The sequence below is a fragment of the Lissotriton helveticus genome, chromosome 3_1 (assembly GCF_964261635.1).
Source record: "Lissotriton helveticus chromosome 3_1, aLisHel1.1, whole genome shotgun sequence".
Taxonomy (NCBI): Eukaryota; Metazoa; Chordata; class Amphibia; order Caudata; family Salamandridae; genus Lissotriton; species Lissotriton helveticus.
The window spans coordinates 2,035,504,031-2,035,528,858 of NC_136061.1; the positions used below are offsets into that span (position 1 = coordinate 2,035,504,031).

A 24,828-nucleotide genomic window follows, 5' to 3' on the forward strand; every position below is an offset into this window, starting at 1 on the left:
ATGTCCCATAATGTACCTATTTGATGTACTTCTCTTGTTGGTGGTCTCGTATGTACCAGTCGATATCGTAGACTGGTACTTCGTTTATAGGCAAAAAGAGGTTGATCAAGAGAGTCAGTTCCTGTATTCAGTATCTTCCAATGTTTGCAAATTATGCGTTGTATTGTGTTGGATCTTGTACTGAAGGTATTCACACAGGTCATCCTTTGGTTCTTCTCTTTAGGGACTGAGGGCTCCAATAAAGCCTCCCGATTGTTGTTTGCTGCCCTCTTCTTCGAACGTTTAATAAGTTTTTTCGGATAGTTTCTGTCCAACAGCTGTTTTTCCAGATCTTTGGAGTGTTTGTCGAAGTCCTCTTTTGTAGAACAGTTGCGCTGTATGCGTAAGAACTGCCCGAAGGGCAGATTGTCACGTAGTGACTTGGGATGGCAGCTGTTGTATTGTAAAAGAGAATTACGCGACATTGGCTTCCTATACAGTTCGGATTTGAGACCTTCAGATGTTACTGTGATTAATAGGTCTAGGAATGCCAATGAGTCTCGGTTGTGTTCCACTGTGAAACGTAAAAAATCGTTTCGGGTGTTAAGCCATTCGTGAAACAACAGAAGAGAGGACATCGTGCCCCGCCACACCACCAGAATATCATTGATGTATCTCTTCCAAACCCGCACTGATGTTAGATACGGGTTTTCGGTGTGTAGTACATGGTCCTGTTCAAATTTGTGCATGTACAGATTTGCCAGACTCAGCGCGAAAACGCTGCCCATACTGGTCCCTGATGTTTGCAAATAGCATTGGCCCTCGAATTCAAAGAAATTCTCTTTCATGGCTATCGTAGCCAGATTCATGATCACTGGAATAGGTGTTATAGAATCCAGATCTTGTTCTCCTAGTAGTGTTTCAACTACCTCTAGGGTTTTGTTCTGAGGTATGGAGGTATATAATGACTCCACGTCAAAAGACACTAAAAGGTCTGTTGTAGGATCAAACTCTATCTCGGGTAATAACCTGAGGAGATCTTTAGTGTCCTTCAGATAGGTCGGCATCAGTTTGACCATTGGTCTTAGGAAGGTATCAACGAAGGTTGATAACGGTTCCAACAACGATCCAATGCCAGAAATTATTGGCCTGCCCGGGGGAGGTCTCTGTGTTTTGTGGATTTTCGGCAGTATATAAAAATATGGTCTTACTGGGTGTGGAGTCTGTAAAAATGCAGCCTCATTAGTTGTAATCCACCCTTCTGCCAAAGCCTCCTCTACAATGTGTCCAATCGTCATTGTTAGTGGAAGTGATATCATACACCCTTTGTCTCATAGTGACATCTCAGCTCTCGTGTTGCTGCTACGGGACAAGAGTTATTAGTACTTGTAACCTACGTTTCTCCTCACTGCTTCAACATCCCTTGAATCCAGGGTAGAAAGAGCAGTGCCAAATTTTCAAAGGATAAGACCGGTTAGCAACGGCTACTGTTAATTATATGGCATTATATTTTGAATAGTCAAATAGTATTTTTCTAGCAAAATTAAAGGCTATATATATCGAGCATTACGTGTGTAATATCCCACTGTTCCTCAATCACGAGCCAGTCTGAGCTTCCTGGCTTACGCAAAACTTCTCGTCATATCTAATGGCTCACCAATTCTTCTGTGACACTCTGAATATACTATATGGTTATCTTTTGCGTACATGCTTAATATGTAGCGTATTTTGCTACCCGTAATAAATGTGACTTTTAAACTTTATTTAGAATTTTTCGTGTAGATGTATCTCTTCAGTTTATTCCATGCAGTGTATTCCCAATCTTCTAGACAATGCTAATGTGATACATTTGAGACTAATGACTGCAGTTATTCTAATATGGTTTCAATTATTTTTCAGTAGTCAGAACTGTAGGGGCAAGTATGCATTACCCATCTTAATACTGTGTTTTTGGCTTTCAGGATTCACTGCAACATGATAAAATTACACGGACATCCTCTATGACTGCTGACTGTTTAAAACAGCCCAGTTCTTCTTCACCTAAACAAGACCATCTGGAACCTACATCACCAAAAAAGGACAGTCTCTTTAGGACAGATAGTAAACAAAAAGGAAAAGGTCCTTTCCACTTACTGTCTACGACGAACCAGACTAACAAGCCGACAGATAGACTCTTCAGTTTGTCAAAGCCAAAGGAAAAGAAAGAAAAGAAGAAGAAGAATAAGGGACGTTCTGAACCTGCTGGTGAGCCCAATTCCAATACTAAATTCGTATTTTAATATTGCATATGAGATATCCTTAATATTTTAACTATGCTTGACTCTAAGCATCCTTATTCCATACGACTCTTCTAAAATGGCTGCGCAAAGGGTGATGGGTAAATCCATAGTTGAGCTGAGTTAAGCAAAGAAAATTGCAACCTCCCCTTAGGATTGATAGTTAAATCACAAGACCGTAAACCGGTAAACAGAAGCAGAAAGGTGAAAGTTTAATAGACAACTGTGCGTAAAGATAAGCAACTACTCATTGGCTACTTTAAACCACCTCCTCTGTTTTTTTCTGACTTGTGTGAATTAAATCCGAAGTATGTAAACTCTTTCAGGCAGAAGACTATAATAGATCTAATCTAAAACCTTGACGCTTTGTTTATAGTGGTCCGAAATACATAGACTCGAAGTCAAAACTAAAACATTGAATGACATAACACTGAAAGCTAAATCATTGAGTTCCTGCCATTCAGACAATTTTATAGCTATAACAGTTGTGCCATGAGTAAAAAACAAAAGTAGTGTTTCTATTGTTGAATTATGGCTAAAGAGGGAGTGTGAACGGGATTTACACTCAAAATATCTGTACAATGAACAGTGGTTCCAGATAACTTCAGCTGTGCCCCCAAAAATGGACATATTTTGAGAATTTAACAAAAAATGTTTAATGATTAAAAAAAAAAGATTATTAATGCAGGTCCGAATAAGGCAGAATTTCCTCCATTATCTAGTGCTGTACAGATTGTGTACGCAAAGGTATTGTTCTAACTATCTTATGGCTGACAGTGCCCTTAACTTGATAAATAACTTGGGTTATTATTTTTTATAATCACAGGTCGGATATAACTTTGGGGAACACAACGTATAAGAGAACAGGGACCCACGGTGACATATTGGGACATTAACAATTGCCTGTGTAGTACGTAAAGGTTTGATGACTACAGATATATGTGAGGTCAAAAGTAACCTGTTCGACATAGAAGGGTCATGTCATTTATATTGTGCAGAATTGAGTGGGGGGCTTGACTTGATCCGCATTTAACCCTTCAAGCTCGGTGTTGAATAGATTGATGAGAACGGCAGATTGTAAGAAATCACTACAGGATATCCACTGTTGTTGCAGACACACTTATTTAAGTACTACCCTATTGGTTCACACGATCAGCATTGTAGGTCATGGAGAAATATTGTTTGTATTGTCAACGCTCCGTCCATCATCACCTTTGGTTTTTCTTTGTTCGCCCTAAGTTGGCAGGGTATGCTCAGACGTGAGTCCCTTGCTCACTTTGCCACTGGAGTCAAGCAAGCCCGGCTGAAGACGGCTGTAATGCCAGAAACCGGTCCTGGGAAGCTGGATTCCGGTCCAGGGAAGACATGGCTTGGCAGTTCGGGCTGGACTGTTCCCATGAGGCACAGGGTTAGACTGATTTGCATATGGCCATGTCTGAACTGGGGTGGCGGAGTGAGCTAAAGAACGGTGATGGATTAAACCCAGATCAGTTGACTGGGGGTGAGTGTTTGTATTGTCAACGCTCCGTCCATCATCACCTTTGGTTTTTCTTTGTTCGCCCTAAGTTGGCAGGGTATGCTCAGACGTGAGTCCCTTGCTCACTTTGCCACTGGAGTCAAGCAAGCCCGGCTGAAGACGGCTGTAATGCCAGAAACCGGTCCTGGGAAGCTTGATTCCGGTCCAGGGAAGACATGGCTTGGCAGTTCGGGCTGGACTGTTCCCATGAGGCACAGGGTTAGACTGATTTGCATATGGCCATGTCTGAACTGGGGTGGCGGAGTGAGCTAAAGAACGGTGATGGATTAAACCCAGATCAGTTGACTGGGGGTGAGTGTTTGTATTGTCAACGCTCCGTCCATCATCACCTTTGGTTTTTCTTTGTTCGCCCTAAGTTGGCAGGGTATGCTCGGACGTGAGTCCCTTGCTCACTTTGCCACTGGAGTCAAGCAAGCCCGGCTGAAGACTGCTGTAATGCCAGAAACCGGTCCTGGGAAGCTTGATTCCGGTCCAGGGAAGACATGGCTTGGCAGTTCGGGCTGGACTGTTCCCATGAGGCACAGGGTTAGACTGATTTGCATATGGCCATGTCTGAACTGGGGTGGCGGAGTGAGCTAAAGAACGGTGATGGATTAAACCCAGATCAGTTGACTGGGGGTGAGTGTTTGTATTGTCAACGCTCCGTCCATCATCACCTTTGGTTTTTCCATGGAGAAATATTGCCTAGCATTTACTGAAGTTCATATTGCTGCAATATTAGAGGGCCCATTACTATTACCAGATGCCCCATTGGCAGGTGTAACCACAGCCCGAGAAGAGTGGGAAAAATAGTCCAATATCAAGAAGCGCCAAATACGCATAGCCCTTCGTGGCGCGTTAATGACGGAATACTTGCGAGCTGGTGCAGCACCAGCTAGTCTCTGGGTCCGCATCGAACCCAAAATCTTCCTAGACGATAAAAGATTCAGAGTGGACTGGAGCTACGTTGCGAATAAATGCACCAGGGATTAGTTAATCCTTATAATAAATACCGCCAAGAGACTCAGTGAGGAGCTTCTCAAAGAAATATTGAAGATTGAGGAGACCATTAAGGCTGATACCACCATCAGTGACGCCAAGGAACATCTAGCTAGGATACAGAGTGACCTGGGCGAGTACAAAACGTATATGGTTAACCAAAAAATAAAGGGACTCAAACGCAATCTTGAGAGATATAGCCACGAGTGGGCTTTCCCATACACTGAAGACAAACACTACCAACTAGCCGCGGAACAGACATTACAGGCAACGGGTAAAAGAGGCGGACGACGCCAAGGCAGAAGGGGTCCTAACAACTGGACCTTTGAAAATACAAGTAGCGAGGAGGACGATCTCAATGATCAACCCTCCACTTCTAATCAGAGTAGGGTCAGGTTCAATCCCGAAGAAAGATCTAACTAGGATTTGGGGGCTCTTTTCCGCTTTTTTTTAGGTCAGCAACACACAGACCAGAGAGGGGTTGGTCGAAGGGGCAGAAGCAGAGGAAGGGGCCGGGTACATCACAATACAAACCCAGCATGGCAAGCCTTCTCCCCCAGGATCACCCACAGTCGGGGCAGAACACCACTGTAATTACAAATAACATAGTTGTAAATCTTTCAGATCAACTCACAGAAGAAGAACTTGGGGTGTTGAACAAGGGTCTGGGCTTTGTCCCTACCCCTAAACATGACAATTTCAAATGCCGTAGTGATCTTAATGGGCTTATGCGTAAAATAAAACGTGAAAAATTCTTTGAAGGGAAAGAGCAGAAAGCACCATCGATGTTCTCCACTAATCTCCATTGCCCCTCTCAATTTTGTCCTACCAATAATATGGTAGGTCCTGAAGTTCAGGTCTTTGAACAGAAAGTCCTTGGTGATATCAGGCACCTGGAACAGACCCATATGGAGAACAGAAAGACGAATGCCAACAAGAGGGATTGGCAGGCCATAAAAAGCCTCCAGAACAATGTGTCCATAACCATCAAGCCCGCTGATAAATGTGGAGCGGTGGTGGTTATGAACACAAAGGACTACGAGGCAGAAATAACTAAACTCCTGGGGGCCCGTCAAAACTATCATCCGTTAGTACGTGACCCAATGAGTGAACTCCAGGAGCTTATCACTACTATGGTGGCAGAAGCTAGGGAGAAGAAGTGGTTGACTTACAAAGAGGCAGACTTCCTAATTATCAACAAACCCCTGATACCAGCGTTTTACGTGGTGCCCAAGACCCACAAACCTCAGCGAACCTCCACCGGGACGCCCGATAGTTTCGGGCATCCAATCACTCCTCGAACCATTATCTCAGCTCTCAGATTTTTTTCTGAGGGAATGTGTTATTCCACAACCCTCATATATCCAAGACACCACTGATGTCATAAACATCATAGACACATTGGATTTTGACCCCACCCAGCAATTCCTGGTTACCATTGACACCAGCATCCCCCAGGAAGCCACCTTGGTGGCAGCGGCGCAGGCCCTGGGGGAATGCAAATGGTTCTATGATGTTCCACAATCCTTTGTCCTACAATGTACAGAGATAGCCTTGACCAGAAACTTTTTTGCCTACAAGGATCAACTGTACCTACAGGTGTCGGGCACTTTTGCCCCCAGTTTGGCCTGTATCTATGTGGGTTTATTTGAGGCTAATTATGTATATCATTCTGTGAACCCCATCCGGATCAATCTTGGTCTCTGGAAGAGGTTCATAGATGATATCCTCTGCATTTGGAATGGCTCAGAAGATGATCTGATCAAGTTCTTGAATTGATTGAACAATCTGGATTCCAGTCTGAAATTCACGTGGACTTACAGTAGAGACACAGCGGTCTATCTGGATTTGGACATCTATATAGAAAACAACAAAATTCTGACAAATGTCCATCAAAAACCTACAGACAAGAATTTGTTACTCCACTACAGGTCATATCATCCTCGCGCTTTGCGCGATAATTTACCAGAAGGGCAATTTTAAAGGTATCGCAGAAATTGCACCCAGGTCCAAGCATTTGCTCAACAATCGGATGAATTGGTTACCAAACTGGAACAAATGGCTTATACCCCCAAAGTGATCAGACAGGCAAGGAAAAGAGCTTTCAACACTCCAAGGTCAGTGCTGCTTGAAATATGTTGCAGTAGGCATGATCACATTGGGGCGATACAGTGCATGAAGAAACCAGTATCAGCACCATACATATATTCAAATAGGCACATCAACATTGGCGGGCTATATAAGATACAACGGGTACCACACTAGAAATGCCATATTGTTGAAAAACGTTTTTACACAAAGCATTTAAGAGATTTTAACTTCATAGGAACAACATCTATGGCCTGCTAGTGAAAACGCCATATCAACGCTGTGATATTATCTAAAGTAATTATCACATTGTGGTGATATAGTGCATGAAGCCATGATCAACCAGCCCTACATTTACATCGAAATAGGGACTAATACATTATCTCTAAGGGGCACCAAGATGGCGCCCACGTTACTATGCCAGGACCGGTGTAGAAACACTGGATATTGCGTACCTACAGCCTCCGGCCAAACGAAGGGGCGGGATGTGAATGGCAGCGTCTTTGCTGCCTTTTTAACTGACACCAGCTCAATACACGAGCGAGCGGTTGATGGATCACTCCGTATCCAAACTCACCCGGTAAGAAGTAGTTATGCAGCTAGACACATTTTTGGAGTGGCGTGCAGACGGTATACCAGAGGCACAGGTCCCGCTGTCCATTTTTAATATGTCAACAATCCTCGATTTAAGCATGAGGACAGATACGAACTGTGGTACATTAGTTAATAAAGGGTAGAAATGGTAGGAAACACCATGGAACCATGTGAACATGGTAGTTGTGATGAAATACCATTTATTGCTTTCCCGCATTTATGACGATACTGAGAACTGGGGTGTACCGAAGGGTGATGATGTTAGGATCAGTTAACATCTATTAGGATTACGGGCTGATTTTAGTAACAAGAGTATTATCTCCACAGACTAACCAAAGGTAAAAGGTGATAAAGACCACAACAAAGATCACTGAAAGAGGGTCACTGGGATGCCCAAGAAGGGCACTATAGTGGTAATTATACAGTGGCTAATCGTGTGAACCATGGTGTGTGTGAAAGGGATTTACCATCCCGGGATGTACTAACTATTTGTTGTCTGTGGGTTTTTTTAAAATGTGTTCTCCAGGTACTCATTGGCTGATGAAATTAAAGCAGAGAGTTGAGAACTGACCCTTGCCCTGAAGAAATTGCCCCAAACAATTTAAGGCAATGAAACATGTTGGCCCCTTATATAACTAAAGGGCATCTGAGTGTCTTTTAAGTGAGCAAACCCACGGCATAGAATAAAGGACGACTGCTAGTGTTGGTTTAGCTTGTTTTTAACATAATAAGGTGGTCCTATTAGCAGGAGGTTCCACTTCATTCTGGGTCAGGATTTTAAGCATTAGGGAGACACGTCCTATTGCTTATTTTACCAGTCAACAATAACTCACTGACTGGGCTATTATCTCCTCACTACACCTGTGCACTTTAATTCCATATTTTCTGTTTACACACTTTTTTGTTTGGTATGGAAGTGCTAACGATGAGAACCAGAGCCCACTGGTGGGAACCTACCAGTGGACTCCTATGGGGTTACTTCCGTGAGGCACTCCATACCTATGTTCACCTTTTTTTATGTTTTCTGTTTGTTGATTTTTTCACAACAGTGTAGAATGATTAGTGCTGCACTACACTTCAGGATGAGTACATGTGGGGAACACAAGTTATAGGAGAACAGGGTCCCACGGTGGCATATTGGGACATTAACAATTGCCTGTGTAGTACGTAAAGGTTTGATGACTACAGATATACGTAAGGTCAAAAGTAACCTGTTCGGCATAGAAGGTTCAGCTCATTTATATTGTGCTGATATAACTTCTGCCATCTGCCATGATGGTCTGTTTTTCACTTTTTTCAAGGCGTTCGACTCAAGTTGTTGTTGCTTTGTTAAGCTTAACTATCAAATTTCTTTACATGATCACCTTTGAACCAGATGTGTCAACAAAAAGGGGGACCAGCATAGGTGCCCTATAAGATCCTGCTAGCTAGTAAGATGCTGTTCCTCACAAAGTGGTGCCCAGTCAATAAAACTCAGGGAACCAACCACCATAATTGGTAATGATAGTAAAGGTGGAACCTGATTTAGGAGAGAGATTGGAGGGGATCCCTCTCTTTTGGAACTAGGGTCTTCACACCCCCAGCAAGCTAGGTGTCATGCTTTATCATCTGGACCAGTTCCTCATTGGGTCGGCGCTGCATTACCCAACAGGCACCCGTAAACGGGCTCTTTATCGGAGATCTTTTGTTCCTCGCATTATGATGAAGTGGGGGTGTGTGGCAAGTGATGTGTAGCTAAAGTGAAGTGAACTAGTGATTTAAAATAGGTGGGATAGTCCAAATAACACTTTTATTCTGGCTGGCTACCTCAACAAAAACAAAAAGAGTGGCATCTTTCCTGACGTCAAAGTTCAGTTACAGCTATGCTCATCTCTTGAGGTCAACATGTTTCTTGCCTCATGGTTATCTCAATCCATGGCAATTCTTCAGGACCTAATCTGTGAACGGTGAATCTTATCTACACTATGTGATGGGGCTATTTGCTACCTGGGTCAACAATGGGAGAGAAGAGGGGGGGACCGGGAGCTTGATACGGTCCAGTGTCTGTGCTCCTAAATGAGTCGTTATATCAAAAAAGGACACAGTTCCATGACCAGAGGGTGCATGTATGTCACCCACTGTATAGATACAGGAAGAGAGAGGGTAGAAGGTAGAGAAAAGTCAGAGGGAAAGGGGGTGAAAAGAGTTAGATACTGTTCCCCGGTCTCAAGGATACACTCCCGAAGGGGAAGATCAATTCTCCAGTATTTGGGGTGTCTTTCATAGATTCACATGCCTGAATCATTCCCCGTCGTCGGAGTAGGAGTCCCACGGTATATAAAAAAGTAGTAATAAGCCATTTGTACATAGCAAATAACAGTTACAATAAACCAGGAAGTGAAGTAGCCTCAGCTACCAATGAAAAACTTCCACATTAGTGACCATCCAAGTCATTATGTTAGACCAAACTGCAGCCAATAAGGCCACAGCTCCCACCTAGGTATTCTCCCCAGAGACCCAGGCTGTCAGATTTTTTACCGCACGTCGTGTGATAGGGAGTCTCTCTGAGCTCTGCTCAGTTTTTTCTTCTTCAACTTTGAAATTTTGAAAGTTTCTTCTTTCCAACATGTCCACATCTAAGTCCCTTTTCAGGGCTTGTGACTCATGTGGCAAGGCAAGGCTCTTCAAGGAAGACCCTCATTCTCTCTGCATTTACTGCTTGTATCCAGACCATCAGGCTAAGGAATGCAAGATTTGTCGCACTTTTCCAACTAAAACCCTCAAGGACAGAGAGGGTCGCCTCCTACTATGGATACAACGGAATAAGGACAAGGACTTGCCACTCTCTGAGGTAGGAAGTTTGGCCTCTATGTCCTCTATGGGATCAAGGAAGAGAATAGCTGAGGGTACAGTAACTACCCCTAAGGCTAAGGTGGCGAAACAGGCCCAGCACGCTGCTGAGGAACCTTCAACTTCTAAGGTGAAGAAAGCCTGTCAAAAATCTGTCAAACAGCCTGTCATTAAAAAGGCTGTCCCTTTATTGTCACCTCAGAGGCCTACAACCAAGGCAGCACCTTCTCTGCCGGTTTCCTGTCAGACTGCCACTACAGTGACTTCTACTGTGTCCTACTCCTCACCAAAACCCTCTTTGGTGGTGTCCTCAGTGTCCTCACCTACTTATGTGCATGTTCAAATTCGTCCCATCTCGTCGACGAAGAAAATTCCTACCGTCGACGAGCCTCCGTCGACGAAGCCCTCTCCAGCGTCGAAAAAGCCCATCCCGTCGACGATGACACTACCGTCGACGAAGAAAGCCTTGCCGTCGACGGCTTCACCGTCGCCGAAGCACCCGTCGACGGACTCATCGTCGACGAAGAAGACTCCGTCGACGATCCTACCGTCGACGAAGAAGACACCGTCGACGGCCCCGTCGACGAAGTCGTCGTCGACGACGGCCTCGTCGACGAAGAAGACGACGCCGTCGACGGCCCCGTCGACGGCCCCGTCGACGGCCCCGTCGACGGCCCCGTCGACGGCGAAAATTGTCCCGTCGACGACAAAAATTGTTCCGTCGACGACGACGTCGACGACATCGAAAAATGGATCGTCGACGAGGCCTCTCCAGCCACAGTCGTCGACGACGGCGAGTTCGTCCCTCAAAGCAAAGTCTATGCCACAGGACCAAGGGAATTCAATGACGCCAAGACTGTCAACTTGCACAGATCTTCAAGTATGGTCGGCAAAGAGCAGCACCATATCGTTGCCTTCTCCAGCAACCACTGCTGCGATTTTACAACGCCCATTACAGTCTGCAGGTATGTCACCACTCACGATGCCAGACAGGCTTTTGGATTCCGACGAGGACTCTGATGGAGACTTGTTTCCGGCAGCTACAAGTCCATCTGACTTACTCATACACGTTAAGGAACAAGAGGAGGAGGAGCAGGTGACGCAACACACAGAGTTGGATCCTGCACCCCCGTCAGGGACACAAATGCCCATGGAATTATTCAGAAATTTGATGTCCATGTTGGATGATTATTATCAACGATTTCCGCCCTCGGAATCGGGCGAATCACACATCACTTCCCCCCCGCCTAGAGGTACTCCGCATTCAGTCCCTCCTACCAGGGAAGAATCGGTACATGCCCCATCCATACCGGTACCATCTACTCAACCGGTGGACGACGTCTCTGAAGAGGAGGCTCATGAAGAGGGAGAATTGGATGACTCGGATTCGTCGGAGTATGAAGATTATCAGGCTGACTCCCCTGCTCCAGATGAACAGCCGAAGGCTGAATCACCACCGGTGGATATTGCAAATTTCCATAGAATTATGGATAACGCTACCAAACGATTTCTCATTACTATGGAGACAAAACAGGATGATTGTTTCCTGTATGATTTCAAGAATCTCTCCCAAAGACAGAGCTGGTCGATACCGATCATAGAGTTTATTTGGAAAGAAGGTCTGAAGATCATGGCCACTCCAAACTCTTTACCTCCAGTTTTGCCACGAGTGGATAAAAAATACAGAGCGCCTGCTTCTTCACCGGCTTGCCTGATTGGACAGGCCAAGACAGACTCAGTCATTGCACAAGCAGCTCAAAAAAGGGCGAAAAACCCATCATCTCAAATCTCCACGCCTACAGATAGAGACGGAAGACGACTCGATACCATTGGCAAAAAAGTCTCCACTATGGCAGCAACCACAGTCAGGGTTGCTAATTCTATGGCGATTCTTGGCCGATACGATAGGCAAATGTGGTCTGACATTTCGCCTTATATTAACAAACTGCCTGAACCGGACCGGTCTGAGGCGATCAAAATCCTACAAGAAGGGGAGTGTGCGTCTTCAGAGATCATTGACGCCGCAGTGGATGTAGCAGCTACAGGCTTCAGACAATTGGCAGGAGCCGCAGTCCTTCGAAGAGAGGGATGGTTAAAATCTACATCTTTTAGACATGAAGTACAGTCCAAGGTCTTAAACATGCCTTATGATGGCGAGTTCCTATTCGGCTCGCACGTGGATGAAGCTTTGCAGGCCATCAAAAAGGATACTGAAACTGCACGATCTTTGGGCACTCTGCAGTTTCGTAAATCTTCCTTTCGTGGCACAAGAGGAAGGGGAAATTTCTCCAATAGGGGAGGATACTACCAACAGCGTAACTACACCTCTTCTCAAAACACACAGAGGTACCAGCCATACAAGCAACAGCCTTATGGCCAAAGACGTAACTCTTACACACAGCCCCGAGGAAAACCAACATATCGTGGAAGAGATAACGCCAACAAGAAGTGAGGTTCACTTCCTGCCGCCAAAGTGTCCCCGCCAAAAACAAATTGGAGGAAGAATATCCCAACATTACTCAAAATGGTCCAAGATTACTACAGACAAATGGGTGCTGGATGTGGTATCCAAGGGACACATTTTAGAATTTGTAAAAACCCCTCCAAATTCTCCTCCAAAAGGGCCGCCCCCAGCACATCTCAAAGAACTCTTCATCCAAATCAATTCCATGATTCGAAAAGGGGCAATCGAGAGAGTACCTCGACACCAGAGAGGGACAGGTTTCTACTCTCGTTTTTTCTTGATACGCAAAAAATCAGGGGAATGGCGCCCAATCCTCGATTTGCGTGCCCTAAACAAATTCATCAAAAAATTAACGTTCAGAATGTTAACACTCCAGGAGATCCTACAGTTTTTGGCAGAAGGGGACCACTTGGCAACACTCGACCTTCAGGATGCCTACTTCCACGTCCCTATCTTCCCCAGACACAGGAAGTTCCTAAGGTTCAGAGTGGCTGGCAGGGATTTCCAATTCAAGGTGCTTCCCTTTGGGCTACGTTCAGCCCCGAGAGTATTCACGAAAATGCTAGCACCCGTAGCGGCGCACCTACGATTGCAGGGAATTCAAATATACCCTTATCTGGACGATTGCCTTATCAAGGCCAATTCCTTCGCCACAGCAAACGACCATGTCCAAAAATGCCTTTGCCTCTTTCAAAGCCTGGGATTTTCAGTGAACTTCGAGAAGTCGGATCTAATTCCATCTCAAAGAAAGTCCTTCTTAGGAGCAACACTGGATTCCAAGCTCGCCCAGGTCTTCATTTCAAACGAAAGGCAGCGAAAGATCAGGACGATGGCCACCACACTCCTCAGAAAAGAGTACGTTTCTGTCCGGAGATTCAAATCTTTCCTAGGGATGATCTCTTCGTGCATCCCTCTCACTCCAAACTGTCGTCTGAGGATGAGACCATTACAAGAGGAGCTCAGTCACCAATGGGTGCAGGTATCGGGGTCCTTCGAGGATCTCATTACACTGACGCCTCGAATGAAGGACACAATCCGGTGGTGGAGTCAGGCACGCAACCTACAAATCGGCTGTGCCTTCCTCGCAGAGGTCCCAAGATTCATCTTGACCACGGATGCCTCCCTAGAAGGTTGGGGCGCTCACCTTCAAGGGATGACGATCAGCGGCAAATGGGACGCTCAACAAAAGAAATGGCACATCAATCTGCTGGAGTTACGAGCCATTTTCCTCGCCCTAAAATCCTTTCTGGCAATCCTACAAGGCTCCACAGTGTTGATTCGAACAGACAACACAACGAGCATGCATTACCTGAACAAGCAGGGGGGCACAAGATCAGCCCGGTTGTCTCAACAGGCTCAAGAGATCTGGACTTGGGCTCTGGATCACGACATCAACTTGTCAGCGGTGCATGTTCCGGGAGTAGCCAATGTATTGGCAGATTCGCTGAGCAGATCCAAGAACAGCACTCACGAATGGGAACTGCATCAGCCGGCGCTGGATCGGATCTTCCAGAGATGGGGTCTCCCCGATCTGGACCTGTTTGCAACTTCTCAGAACAAGAAATGTACTCACTTTGCGAGCTGGATTCCCCACAGGAACTCTTGCGGGGACGCTCTCTCACTCAATTGGGAACGGATCTTTGCCTACGCCTTCCCGCCAATTCCACTCATACCCAAGGTCATCAAGAAAATGAGAAAGCAACCGTGTCGAATTATCCTGATTGCTCCACGGTGGCCACGACAATATTGGTTCACGCAGCTTCTCCTTCTATCAGAATGCGAGCCAATCCAACTGCCCAGAATTCCACACCTTCTAACAATCCAAGAAGGCAAGGTGTTTCATCCAGACCCTCAATCTCTGAAATTATCGGCTTGGCTCCTCAACACCACGAATTTGCGCACTTGAACATTCCACAAGACTGTCAGGAAGTCCTGGCCAATGCTAGGGCGCCTTCCACAAACAAAACTTACAAACTAAAGTGGAAACGTTTCTGTGTTTGGTGCCAAACTATGAATTTGCATCCAATGACTGCGAAGCCAGAAGAGATATTACCCTTCTTTCTACAACTCGCTAAATCAGGTTTGGCGCACTCAACACTCAAAGTGTTCTTAGCCGCCATATCACGATACCGTCAGGACGGTAAGACTTCTCTATACTCCTCAAGGATAATACAACAATTCTTTAAAGGCTTATTTCGTATGTTTCCACCTGTACGCCGGCCACCTCCATCTTGGCATTTAAATATAGTCCTAGCACAGCTTCTTCGCCATCCCTTTGAGCCTATTCATAAGGTCGATCTCAAGTTCATCACTTGGAAGGTTGCATTGCTGCTGGCACTAACATCAGCCAGACGAGTGAGTGACATGCAAGCATTCACCATTAAGCCACCATTCTTGCAATTCACACCTGACTCTGTGGTACTACGCACCAACCCGAAGTACATGCCCAAAGTCCCATCGGATTTCCATCTCAATGAGCCGGTGATACTTAAGACATTTTTTCCCAATCCGCAGTCACCAGCTGAGCGGACTTTACACACATTAGACATTAAGAGATGCCTTAAATTTTATCTTTCAAAAACAGCTGCCATCAGGAAGACGGATCAGCTATTCGTGGCATATGGTAGACCAAGACAAGGGTGTGCTGTTTCAAAACAGACTATAGCCAGGTGGGTCTCATCCACGATAGGGTTATGCCATCAACAAGCAGGTAAACCCTTACAGACCTTACCTAGAGCCCATTCTACAAGAGCAGTCTCCTCTTCAACTGCGCTATTTGCTGGTGTGCCTCTCCCGCATATTTGCAGAGCAGCAACATGGTCCAGCAGGCACACATTCACGAGGCATTACTGTCTGGATTCTTCAAGCGACACCGATGCCTCGGTGGGGAGAGCAGTCCTGCGAAATCTGTTTCAGTAAGGTGAGCCTCTGGTGTTCTCTCCCACCTCCTTTCCGCTCTTTACGCTTTCTTATGATGTTGCATTGCTTTCTGTTTATGCATGATAACTATGTTTTGGCGTATAAGAGCGACATATTATGTTACTGCTAACTACTCGGATTCAGGCATGTGAATCTATGAAAGACACCCCAAATACTGGAGAAGAACAATAGTTACTTACCTGTAATCTGTGGTTCTCCAGTATTGGTGTCTTTCATAGATTCACATGCACCCACCCACCTCCCCTCAGAGTCTCACCCAGACTGTTATGATATAGCTCTATATACTCTGGTACACTCCAGTGCTACAAAAATCTGACAGCCTGGGTCTCTGGGGAGAATACCTAGGTGGGAGCTGTGGCCTTATTGGCTGCAGTTTGGTCTAACATAATGACTTGGATGGTCACTAATGTGGAAGTTTTTCATTGGTAGCTGAGGCTACTTCACTTCCTGGTTTATTGTAACTGTTATTTGCTATGTACAAATGGCTTATTACTACTTTTTTATATACCGTGGGACTCCTACTCCGACGACGGGGAATGATTCAGGCATGTGAATCTATGAAAGACACCAATACTGGAGAACCACAGATTACAGGTAAGTAACTATTGTTCATCTTGCCTCTCTTTAGCCCTCACACACCCCGAAGGATGTCATGCTTTATCATCGGGCTTTTTTGTGCTCCTCGTCGGACCGGCGCTGCAATGTCCGACGGGCCCCCGAAGGGTCTCTTTGGCGTAGATCTTTTAAAGAGAAAACGCCGTATGATGCATGCAGGTGTGAGGGCAGGGATTGAAAATGGGAGGGTTTCTTTTAAGTGAAGAGATGCGTGCTAGTGAGTTAAAAATACCGAAGGGCATCCAGTCTGAGATACTTTTATTTATGTGGTGTCCTTGGTATAATAAAAAACCAACAGGTTAGTGTGTCACGTGAGGTTTCGATGTGCCTATGTGACAAGTCAAAAGGTCGACATGTTTCACGCCTGGGTGTCAGAAAGATCGATGGCGTTTCTTCAGGACCTAAAATGAAGTGCACGTCTAGTTAAATTGAGGGGGGCACACATAAAAAGGACTATCCATTAGTCGCCTTGTCACTAATGGTTAGGTGTCCTAGAGTAAATCTTGGGGTGCATAACAGGATCTCCGTTGGTAGATACTGATGTGTGTGCCCTCTGTTAAAAGCCAGGTGTCTGAGGCTATGCTGCGCTGGTCGTGCAAGCATCCGGGAATAGGTTGTCTCGGAATGCTCTTGCTTCCGCACCTACCCCTTCCAGCGGCTGCCTTGAGACCGGGGAACAGTATCTACCTCTTTTCACCCCCTTTCCCTCTGACTTTTCGCTATTTGCTACCTACCACATGTATGCACTACGGTACAAATCCTTAGTAGTGTGGTTCAGTAACCTAAAGAGAGGGATATATGAAAATGGAAAAACCTCTCTACAACCGGTTTTATGGTCACACAGAATTCCTTATTTGCTTTCTAAAACACCTTATTTACTCTCCTATCACCACTAGATTGAGATCAAATGAAACGACAATCTAGACACATAAAAATAGATAAAAGTGTGGGTGATGGGGGCATATCTCTAATGCTCCAGTAAAACCATACAACAATAATTAGAGGACTGTCCTTCCCCCCCAGGCGGGGTGGTGGTTGTGAGGGGGTTGTCGCTTAAGTCTATGGGGGTTATCTTATACATATGTAGCTTGTGAGCGTGACCTGGTGCATTCATGGTGATACGAAAATGGTAGTGCACCTAGTCGTGGTATAGCTCACCTCCCTGTATTGAGAATGTCACCTCAGTCGGTGTGCGGCGGTACTAGTAGACACCTGGAAACATGGTGTCCTGCAAAACAAAAGGTAAGGAAGGTATAGAAGTCACGAGACATTAGAATCAGGTACGTGGTATGCTCACCATTACCTCTGCCCGCAGGGTGAGTGAGCTTCAGGCTCTGTCCTCCAAGCTGTTCATCCGGACAAAGTGGTCCTTCACACTGGGTCCTCTTTTCAGCCTAAAGTGGTTAGCTCTTTCCTTATATGTCAGACCCTCACATTGCACACCTTACCGCCTCCACACCCTTCCATAGAGGAGGAGAGACTCAACCGTCCTTCTACCTTGACCGTTCTAAAGATTTCAAAGTTGACGATCAACTCTTCGTGGTTGGTTGGAAATTGAGACCAAATCACAAAAATACACTTTCCCGATCAATATGTAGCTTTTGGATTGTAGTTGTATCTAAAATACCTATGGGTTAATTGCATTTGGAAAACATTTTTTGAGACTTCCTCCCCCCCCCCCCCTGTTTTTTTCTGCTCCCACTTTATGAATCACCCCAAAACTTTACAAACAGCAGATGAAGTGAGCAGCAAACTAGTTTTTAAAATTTCTGAAGATTCATCATATGGCAGCAAAGTTATTAGCAAAAGAAAAAATGTTTTTCCTAAGGTAAGTAGGTCCTAACTATAACTACCTACTGGCGACCACCAGTAGGATGGATATATATATTCATATATATAATAGTATTGTGTCCCTTGACCTCCAAAACAGCGAAAAGGAATACACGAACTCCACTTGAAGTGCGATAGGATTCTTTGTTCCCTCCACATCGTAGAGGCAACCACCGTCTCCCTCGCGCAATCGTTTCCCCTCGACCACGCCTGCGGACACAGACACGGACCAAACTTTCTTGGATGCTGTTAGTCTATATATATATATACATACATACATCCATTCTTCCTCCTTGTTGCCCCTCGAGTAAGGACGTAACTTCACAAGAGCTCATTCCAACAGGAATCTTTATTTAGGAAACCAGTATTTTCCCTTTCCGCATATAATTATCCCTGACGCGTTTCGGGGTGGCGGATCTACGGTGTTTATACTTACTAGCACCGCGTGGAATGAAGGGGGCCTCACCACCGGGGCTCAATGGACAGCATGACAACCGTCTTTATCTGCTTCTACCCACAGGGGATGAGACTATACTTTTAAACTTTCCCACTGAGGATTATTATGAAAAGGAGTCAGCGGCACCCATCCGGGTTTTGTATGGCAACTGTGAGTCCCAGGCATAAATTCAATGGACTATCATATCCATGATGCATTACTGTTTACGCCCACATGGGCGGGACTCTGTTATCAATTAAATGCGTAGTTCCACCCAAGTCCGCTGTTCCTGTTATTTTATGCAGCCAGTGATCAAGAGCAATCAAGTGCTCGAAACGCGTTTGGCAGAGAATGAGGAGGCAGGAGGGAGGCTTTGACATTGCTGTTGCCGGGGGTGTCTGTGCTGTAACCCCTTCCTGTGAGACATCTCCAGTGGGGCAACCTGTTGTTTTGATATATATGTATATGTATATATAGTTATATACATATATATATATATATAGTTATATATATATATATATATATATATATATATATATATATATATATATATATATATATATATATATATATTCAATTCAATTCAATAGTTTTGGAGAAATTAAGGTTCACATATAATTGTATAACTGGATGTTTGGCTCCCAGAGAGGCTCGAAAGGCTATTGCAGGCGTGCCAATTTAAAAATAGTGTTCTTATTGGCCCAGGGAACTTTATTTCCCTTTGGCCATCTCGCTACCACGAGAGTCACGCCTGTAAGAGTGAGTGCTCTGAATGGCTGCCAGCAGCATCAGATAAATGTTGCTGGCAGCCATAACAGGACTCAGGGACTTAGCAAACTGTCCTGAAGTTAAAAATAAAAAGTAATATAAGGGGCAGGGTAAGGATACCTCTACCCCCTAAGGCCAAAACCCCTCCCAGGGCCAAAAATAAAAATTGGCAATAATTGCTGTGAGCCCGTGGGATAAAAGAAAATGGTGGACAGGCTGCAGTCTCTAATTATAAGCCCCAGGGAACCCAACCCCGGCTCTGTATGCTTCCCCTCCCTGAGCCATTAAAGTGCCCGGGGTAAGAACTTTGCATATATGGGGAGTGGGTCACATGGCCCCTCTCCCACCCTCCCCAAGCAGGGCAAAGATTCTACATACTACGTTTTGTAAGCAGCATTGAGTTATTAGACAAAATCTCTTTAAACATACAATACTGTGTGCACAAGATACTAGCCTATGTGCATGTGCTTGTTTTGCTTCAGAAGATGAGCCGTCTGTAAAGTTTTCACCACAGTATAAAGGGTGCTGGTAGTAGGATCCTTAACACAGTAGGACCTTGGTTATTGTAAGTGAACTGTCACTCTTTTGCATAGAGCGTACCCTGTTCTTAGTAGATATTTTGTAATACTCTGTGGTGTATTTCTAATGAGAGTTTCGTTGTCTGAAACCAAACTGTTACAGAGTAAATTCTCTCCGTAGACTAATCGGCGTCAACAGTACCCACTTTGCTACTCATATCCACTTCTTTTCTCAGTGTAGGTTAAGTGATTGTCATTAGGTATGTAACGGGGCTTCAGGATGTGGAGCAACTTGGATCTCCCTGAACAGTTGCATACAGATTGAGCACCGAGTGCAGCAGAGGTTAACCTTACATCTGTGGTTCATAGTCAACAGGAACTTGGCTGCCTATGGAGTATCTAATCTAGGGTCAACTGAACAATCTTGCGTTACCTATGTGGGTTGTATGACAGCAATAATAATGCTTCATAATAGTCTGAACTATTTTGCACTTACTTTCATAGCTCTAATGCTTCACCCATATTTAGAGCAATGTGTGCAATAAAAGCATGTGTGATGTCATAAATGATGTCATAGAACATGTGATGAGTGATGTACTATGTGAGGTCAAAAGCAGTGCATGAATGGGCGCAAGGTACGCTGACGTCCGTTCTTCATTTTTCCGCGCCATCAAGCGCAGATCCGGATTGAGCACGTACCGAAGTCACTTTTTGACTGCTATTGTGAGACCTTTTTTCTCCTGGTGCACGTAGGGGTGCCTGGCTTTAAGTCTTTTGGGCCTGTCGCCGTTAAAGGTCAGTGGCTGACCCCCACGATGTTTGCCTCTACTGCCTGGAGACCGATCACGACTGCCGGGACTGTCGAACCATGGCCCCCAAAGCCTTGCGGGAGCGGCGCTGGAAATTGCTAGAGGTCCACCATTCATTACATCGCTGCTCCGGGTCTAGGGTTCGTTCCCGGGACTGCTCACGGGACCGGAGCCATCGTACCTCGGGCTCCAAGTCTTCACCTTTGGATTCTGGTAAGCGACACCATAAAAAAAAGTCGAAGAAGCGTGTTCGCTCTCCGACGTCGCTCCTCGGAGGGGGACAGGGGCTTCGCCCCTGCGGCTCCTCTGGAGCCTGGGAGTCCCGTGGCCTACTTGCCATACCCGGGTCCGTCAGCGACTCCAAAGGGGCTGCAAGAGTTACTTGCTGCCTTTGACAGCCTTGTTAGGCCTGGGCTCCCGCCGGCACGCCTTTGGGCCCCGCGGTCCCGTGTCCAAACCCTGTTGGCCCGGCGGCTCCGCCACCAGCTCCAGCTTCGGCGCCACAGGATCCTACGCTGCTGGCTCAGGCCCCGGCGCTACGAGGTACAGAGTTGCCGGCCCAGGCGCCACCCTTGGCGCCGCACTGGGTGCCGTTTATCCCACCCTTGCCCCTGTTCCAGGACCATTTTGTTCCGACCTGGGATCCGCATTGGGAGGTTGCGCTGGTCCTTGCTCCGGCTCTCCTGCCGCGACCGGCCTCCTCTACACCAGAGGCGGACAAAGACTGGGAAGGGTACGAGGACCCGCTTGCCCAGCAATGTGACTCCGACCAGGATTGGGTGGACGACTTGGAGGATGCAGGTAACCTCGATGTCTCCTCTAACCCGGGGTTCGCCTCTCCCCCGCCTATGTTGGAGGAGGGTGCCTCCTACACGGTTGGGCTACTGAGGCCCTCAACATTGACCTCCATACAGTGACCCTCAAGACAAATCTCCTCACCGAGGTGCTCCAGACGGCGTCAACTTTGTCGGAGCCGTTGCTTCCCTTCAATGACGCCCTTACAAAAGTCGTCTTGGGCACTTGGTCGAGGCCAGCCACGGGGGCCCCGGTGGATAAAAACGTCGCCAGATGCCAACGACCGGCGACCCCGCTTTCTTGACCACTCACCCTACGCCTGAGAGCCTGGTCATTCAGGCCTCGACGTCGCAGAGTGCCTTTCCCATGGCCCCGCCAGATAAGTACTCTAAAAAACTGGACCAGTTTGGGAAGCGGTTGTTCTCTTCGGCAACCTTGGGGCTGCGGCCGGTGAACACTGCTTGCTTGTTAGACCGCTACTCAGGTGTTGCCTCAGTGTCCTGAGGAGGTGCAGACTGTCCTTTCTCAGGTGATTGCTGAAGGTAAGGGTGAGGCTAAGTTCACCATTCAGTGTGCGTTGGTCACCGCCGACTCATTGGGCAGGGCAATTTCTACGACTGTGGCGTTGCGGTGCTATGCCTGGTTGCATTCGAGTGGGTTCTCGCCCAATGTCCAGCGCTCACTCATGGACATGCCTTTTGATGGCACCCGCCTGTTTGGCGACAAGGCTGACAGTACACTTGAGCGATTTAAGGACTCGCGGGCTACGGCCAAGTCCTTGGGTCTTTCTACTAAGAACCCGGGCACTCCTGGTTTTCATTCCTTTCGTGGCCAAGGTAGAGGCACCCAACAGGCCTCCGCATAACCAGCCTCAGCGTGGCTGTGGTCGCGGTTTCCGCAGGGCGGGGAACCAGCGCGTGGGTCCGTCCATCTCCACCCCTGCTGCTTCCACTGCCAAACCTTCCTAATCTGAGCTTCGGGGAGCACCCCACGCCGGTGGGTAGCAGGATCAGCCACCACCTCCCCCACTGGCACGAGATTACATCGGACAAGTGGGTGCTGCAGATAAACTGCCACGGTTACTCCCTTCCCTTTCAGTCCCCCCCCTCCGGCCATGCCAACTCGGTGTCACTGCATGTCGGGGGATCATTTGGTTCTTCTCTAACAGGAAGTCACGGTCTCCTGGCCAAGGGGGCCATCGAGTGCGTACCTGGGCCAGAAGTCGGGAGTGGTTATTATTCCCACTACTTTCTGGTCCCCAAGAAGGACAAAGGGGGTCTGCGTCCTATCTTGGACCTCCGTGACGTCAATCGCTTCCTCCGGAAGGAGAAGTTCAAGATGTTGACGCTAGCTCAGGTCTTGGCTGCCCTCGACCCTGGAGAGTGGATGGTAGCGTTGGACTTGCAGGACGCATATTTTCACATCCCTGTCCTGCTGGCCCACCGGCATTACCTGCGGTTCACTGTAGGCCAGGAGCATTTTCAGTTTACCGTGCTCCCCTTCGGCTGTACCAGCGCCCCTCGGGTTTTCATAAAAGTGATTGCGGTGGTCGCAGCTCATCTGCGCAGGTCAGGGGTGTCAGTCTTCCCATACCTCGACGACTGGTTGTTGAAGGCGGGCTCGCCCCAGGCAGTCTTCACCCACCTTGAGACTACGGCCGACCTCTTGCATTTGCTGAGGTTCTCCATCAACGTGCCGAAGTCGCACCTGAGTCCCTCTCAGAAGCTCCCCTTCATTGGAGCGGTTCTGGTTCCCCCTGAGCAGCAAGTCCGGGATATTCAGGCTATGATTCCGATCTTTCAGCCTCAATCCCAGGTTTCAATCAGGATGACCCTCCGGCTCTTGGGCCTGATGGTCCCCTGCATCATGCAAGTGCAACGTGCCAGATGGCATATGCCGGCTCTGCAGTGGGACCTAAAGTTCCAGTGGGCGCAGCATCAGGGCAACCTGTCCGATCATGTCCAGATCTCGGAGGGCACTGCACAACACTTGCAGTGGTGGCTCACGAATCGCGATTGGGTCAATGGCAGATCCCTCTCCCTTCCCCAACCGGAGCACACAGTAGTGATGGATACGTCCCTCCTGGGATGGGGAGGCCACTTGGGAGAGGCGCAGATCAGAGGCCTCTGGTCTCCGGCGGAATCCCGGCTCCATATCAACCTTCTTTAGCTGCGGGCGATCCGACTTGCACTGAAGGCATTCCTTCCCTCTGTGCGGGGAAGTGTGTTGCAGGTGGTCACGGCAACACCACCGCCATATGGTATTGCAACAAACAGGGCGGGGTGGGGTCGTGGACCCTATGTCAGGAGGCTCTGCGTCTCTGGAAATGGCTGGAACGCCAGGGCGTCACCCTGGTGGTTCAACACCTGGCAGGTTCCCTGAACGCCAGGGCGGACGAACTCAGCCGCCGGTGCATAAGGGATCACGAATGGCGTCTGAACTCGGACGTGGCGCAAGGTCTCTTTCAGCAGTGGGGAGAGCCTTGGTTAGATCTATTCGCCACCGCAGAAAACGTGCAATGTCATCAGTTCTGCGCGTTCGAATTTCCAAGGCGGCACTCGCTCGGCGACGCCTTTCGTCACAAGTGGAGCTGCGGTCTGTTGTACGCCTTTCCGCCTATACCACTTCTGCCGAGAGTGCTGAAGAAGATCAGGCGAGACCGGGCCCAAGTCATCCTTGTGGCTCCGGACTGGGCACGAAGATACTGGTATCCCGAGCTACTCAGCATGTCAGTAGATCCCCGATTCGTCTGCCTCTTCAGGAGGACCTTCTGTCGCAGCAGCAGGGGATGGTCCTCCACCCGAACCTGTCCAGCCTCCACCTTCATGCGTGGAGATTGAGCGGCGGCAGTTGAAGCCATTTGACTTGCCTCCTGAAGTCTGTGATGTGATTCTGGCAGCCTGGCGTTCCTCCATAAAATCGGTATACGCCTGCAGGGTGAACAAATTTGTGGCATGGTGCACAGCAAAGGCTGTGGATCCTCTCTGCTCCCCTTTCAGAGGTTCTCCTCTTCCTTCTTTCTCTTGCCTAGCAGGGTTCTGCTCTGGGCACTCTTAAGGCCTACCTCTCAGCCATTTCTGCCTTCTTGAGGATTCCTGATCAGCCTTCTCTTTTCATGTCTCCTGTTGTAAATAGATACTTGAAGGGAATCACGCACATGTTTCCTCCTGTTCCTTTCATGATGCCTCAGTGGGACTTGAACCTTGTTCTAACCTATCTGATGTGCGCTCATTTTGAGCCACTTCACAATTGCCCTCTTTGTCTTCTGACTCTCAAGACTGCATTCCTGGTTGCCATCACCTCTGCCAGGAGAATGAGTGAGCTCCAGGCTCTATCTTCTAAGCCTCCTTTCCTTTCTATCCATCAGGACAA

General features: G+C 47.2%; 1 protein-coding gene across 3 annotated transcripts in view; it reads left to right on the forward strand.

The window, feature by feature from the left end:
• The window catches only part of AKAP13 (A-kinase anchoring protein 13), a 759,080-nt gene that overhangs the window by 723,042 nt on the left and 11,210 nt on the right, over window positions 1-24,828 (forward strand). For all 3 annotated transcript variants that reach the window (XM_078683158.1, XM_078683159.1, XM_078683160.1), the window contains one exon: window positions 1,941-2,223. In XM_078683158.1, coding sequence (XP_078539284.1) covers window positions 1,941-2,223 — 283 coding nt within the window. The remainder of the gene's footprint in view (window positions 1-1,940; window positions 2,224-24,828) is intronic.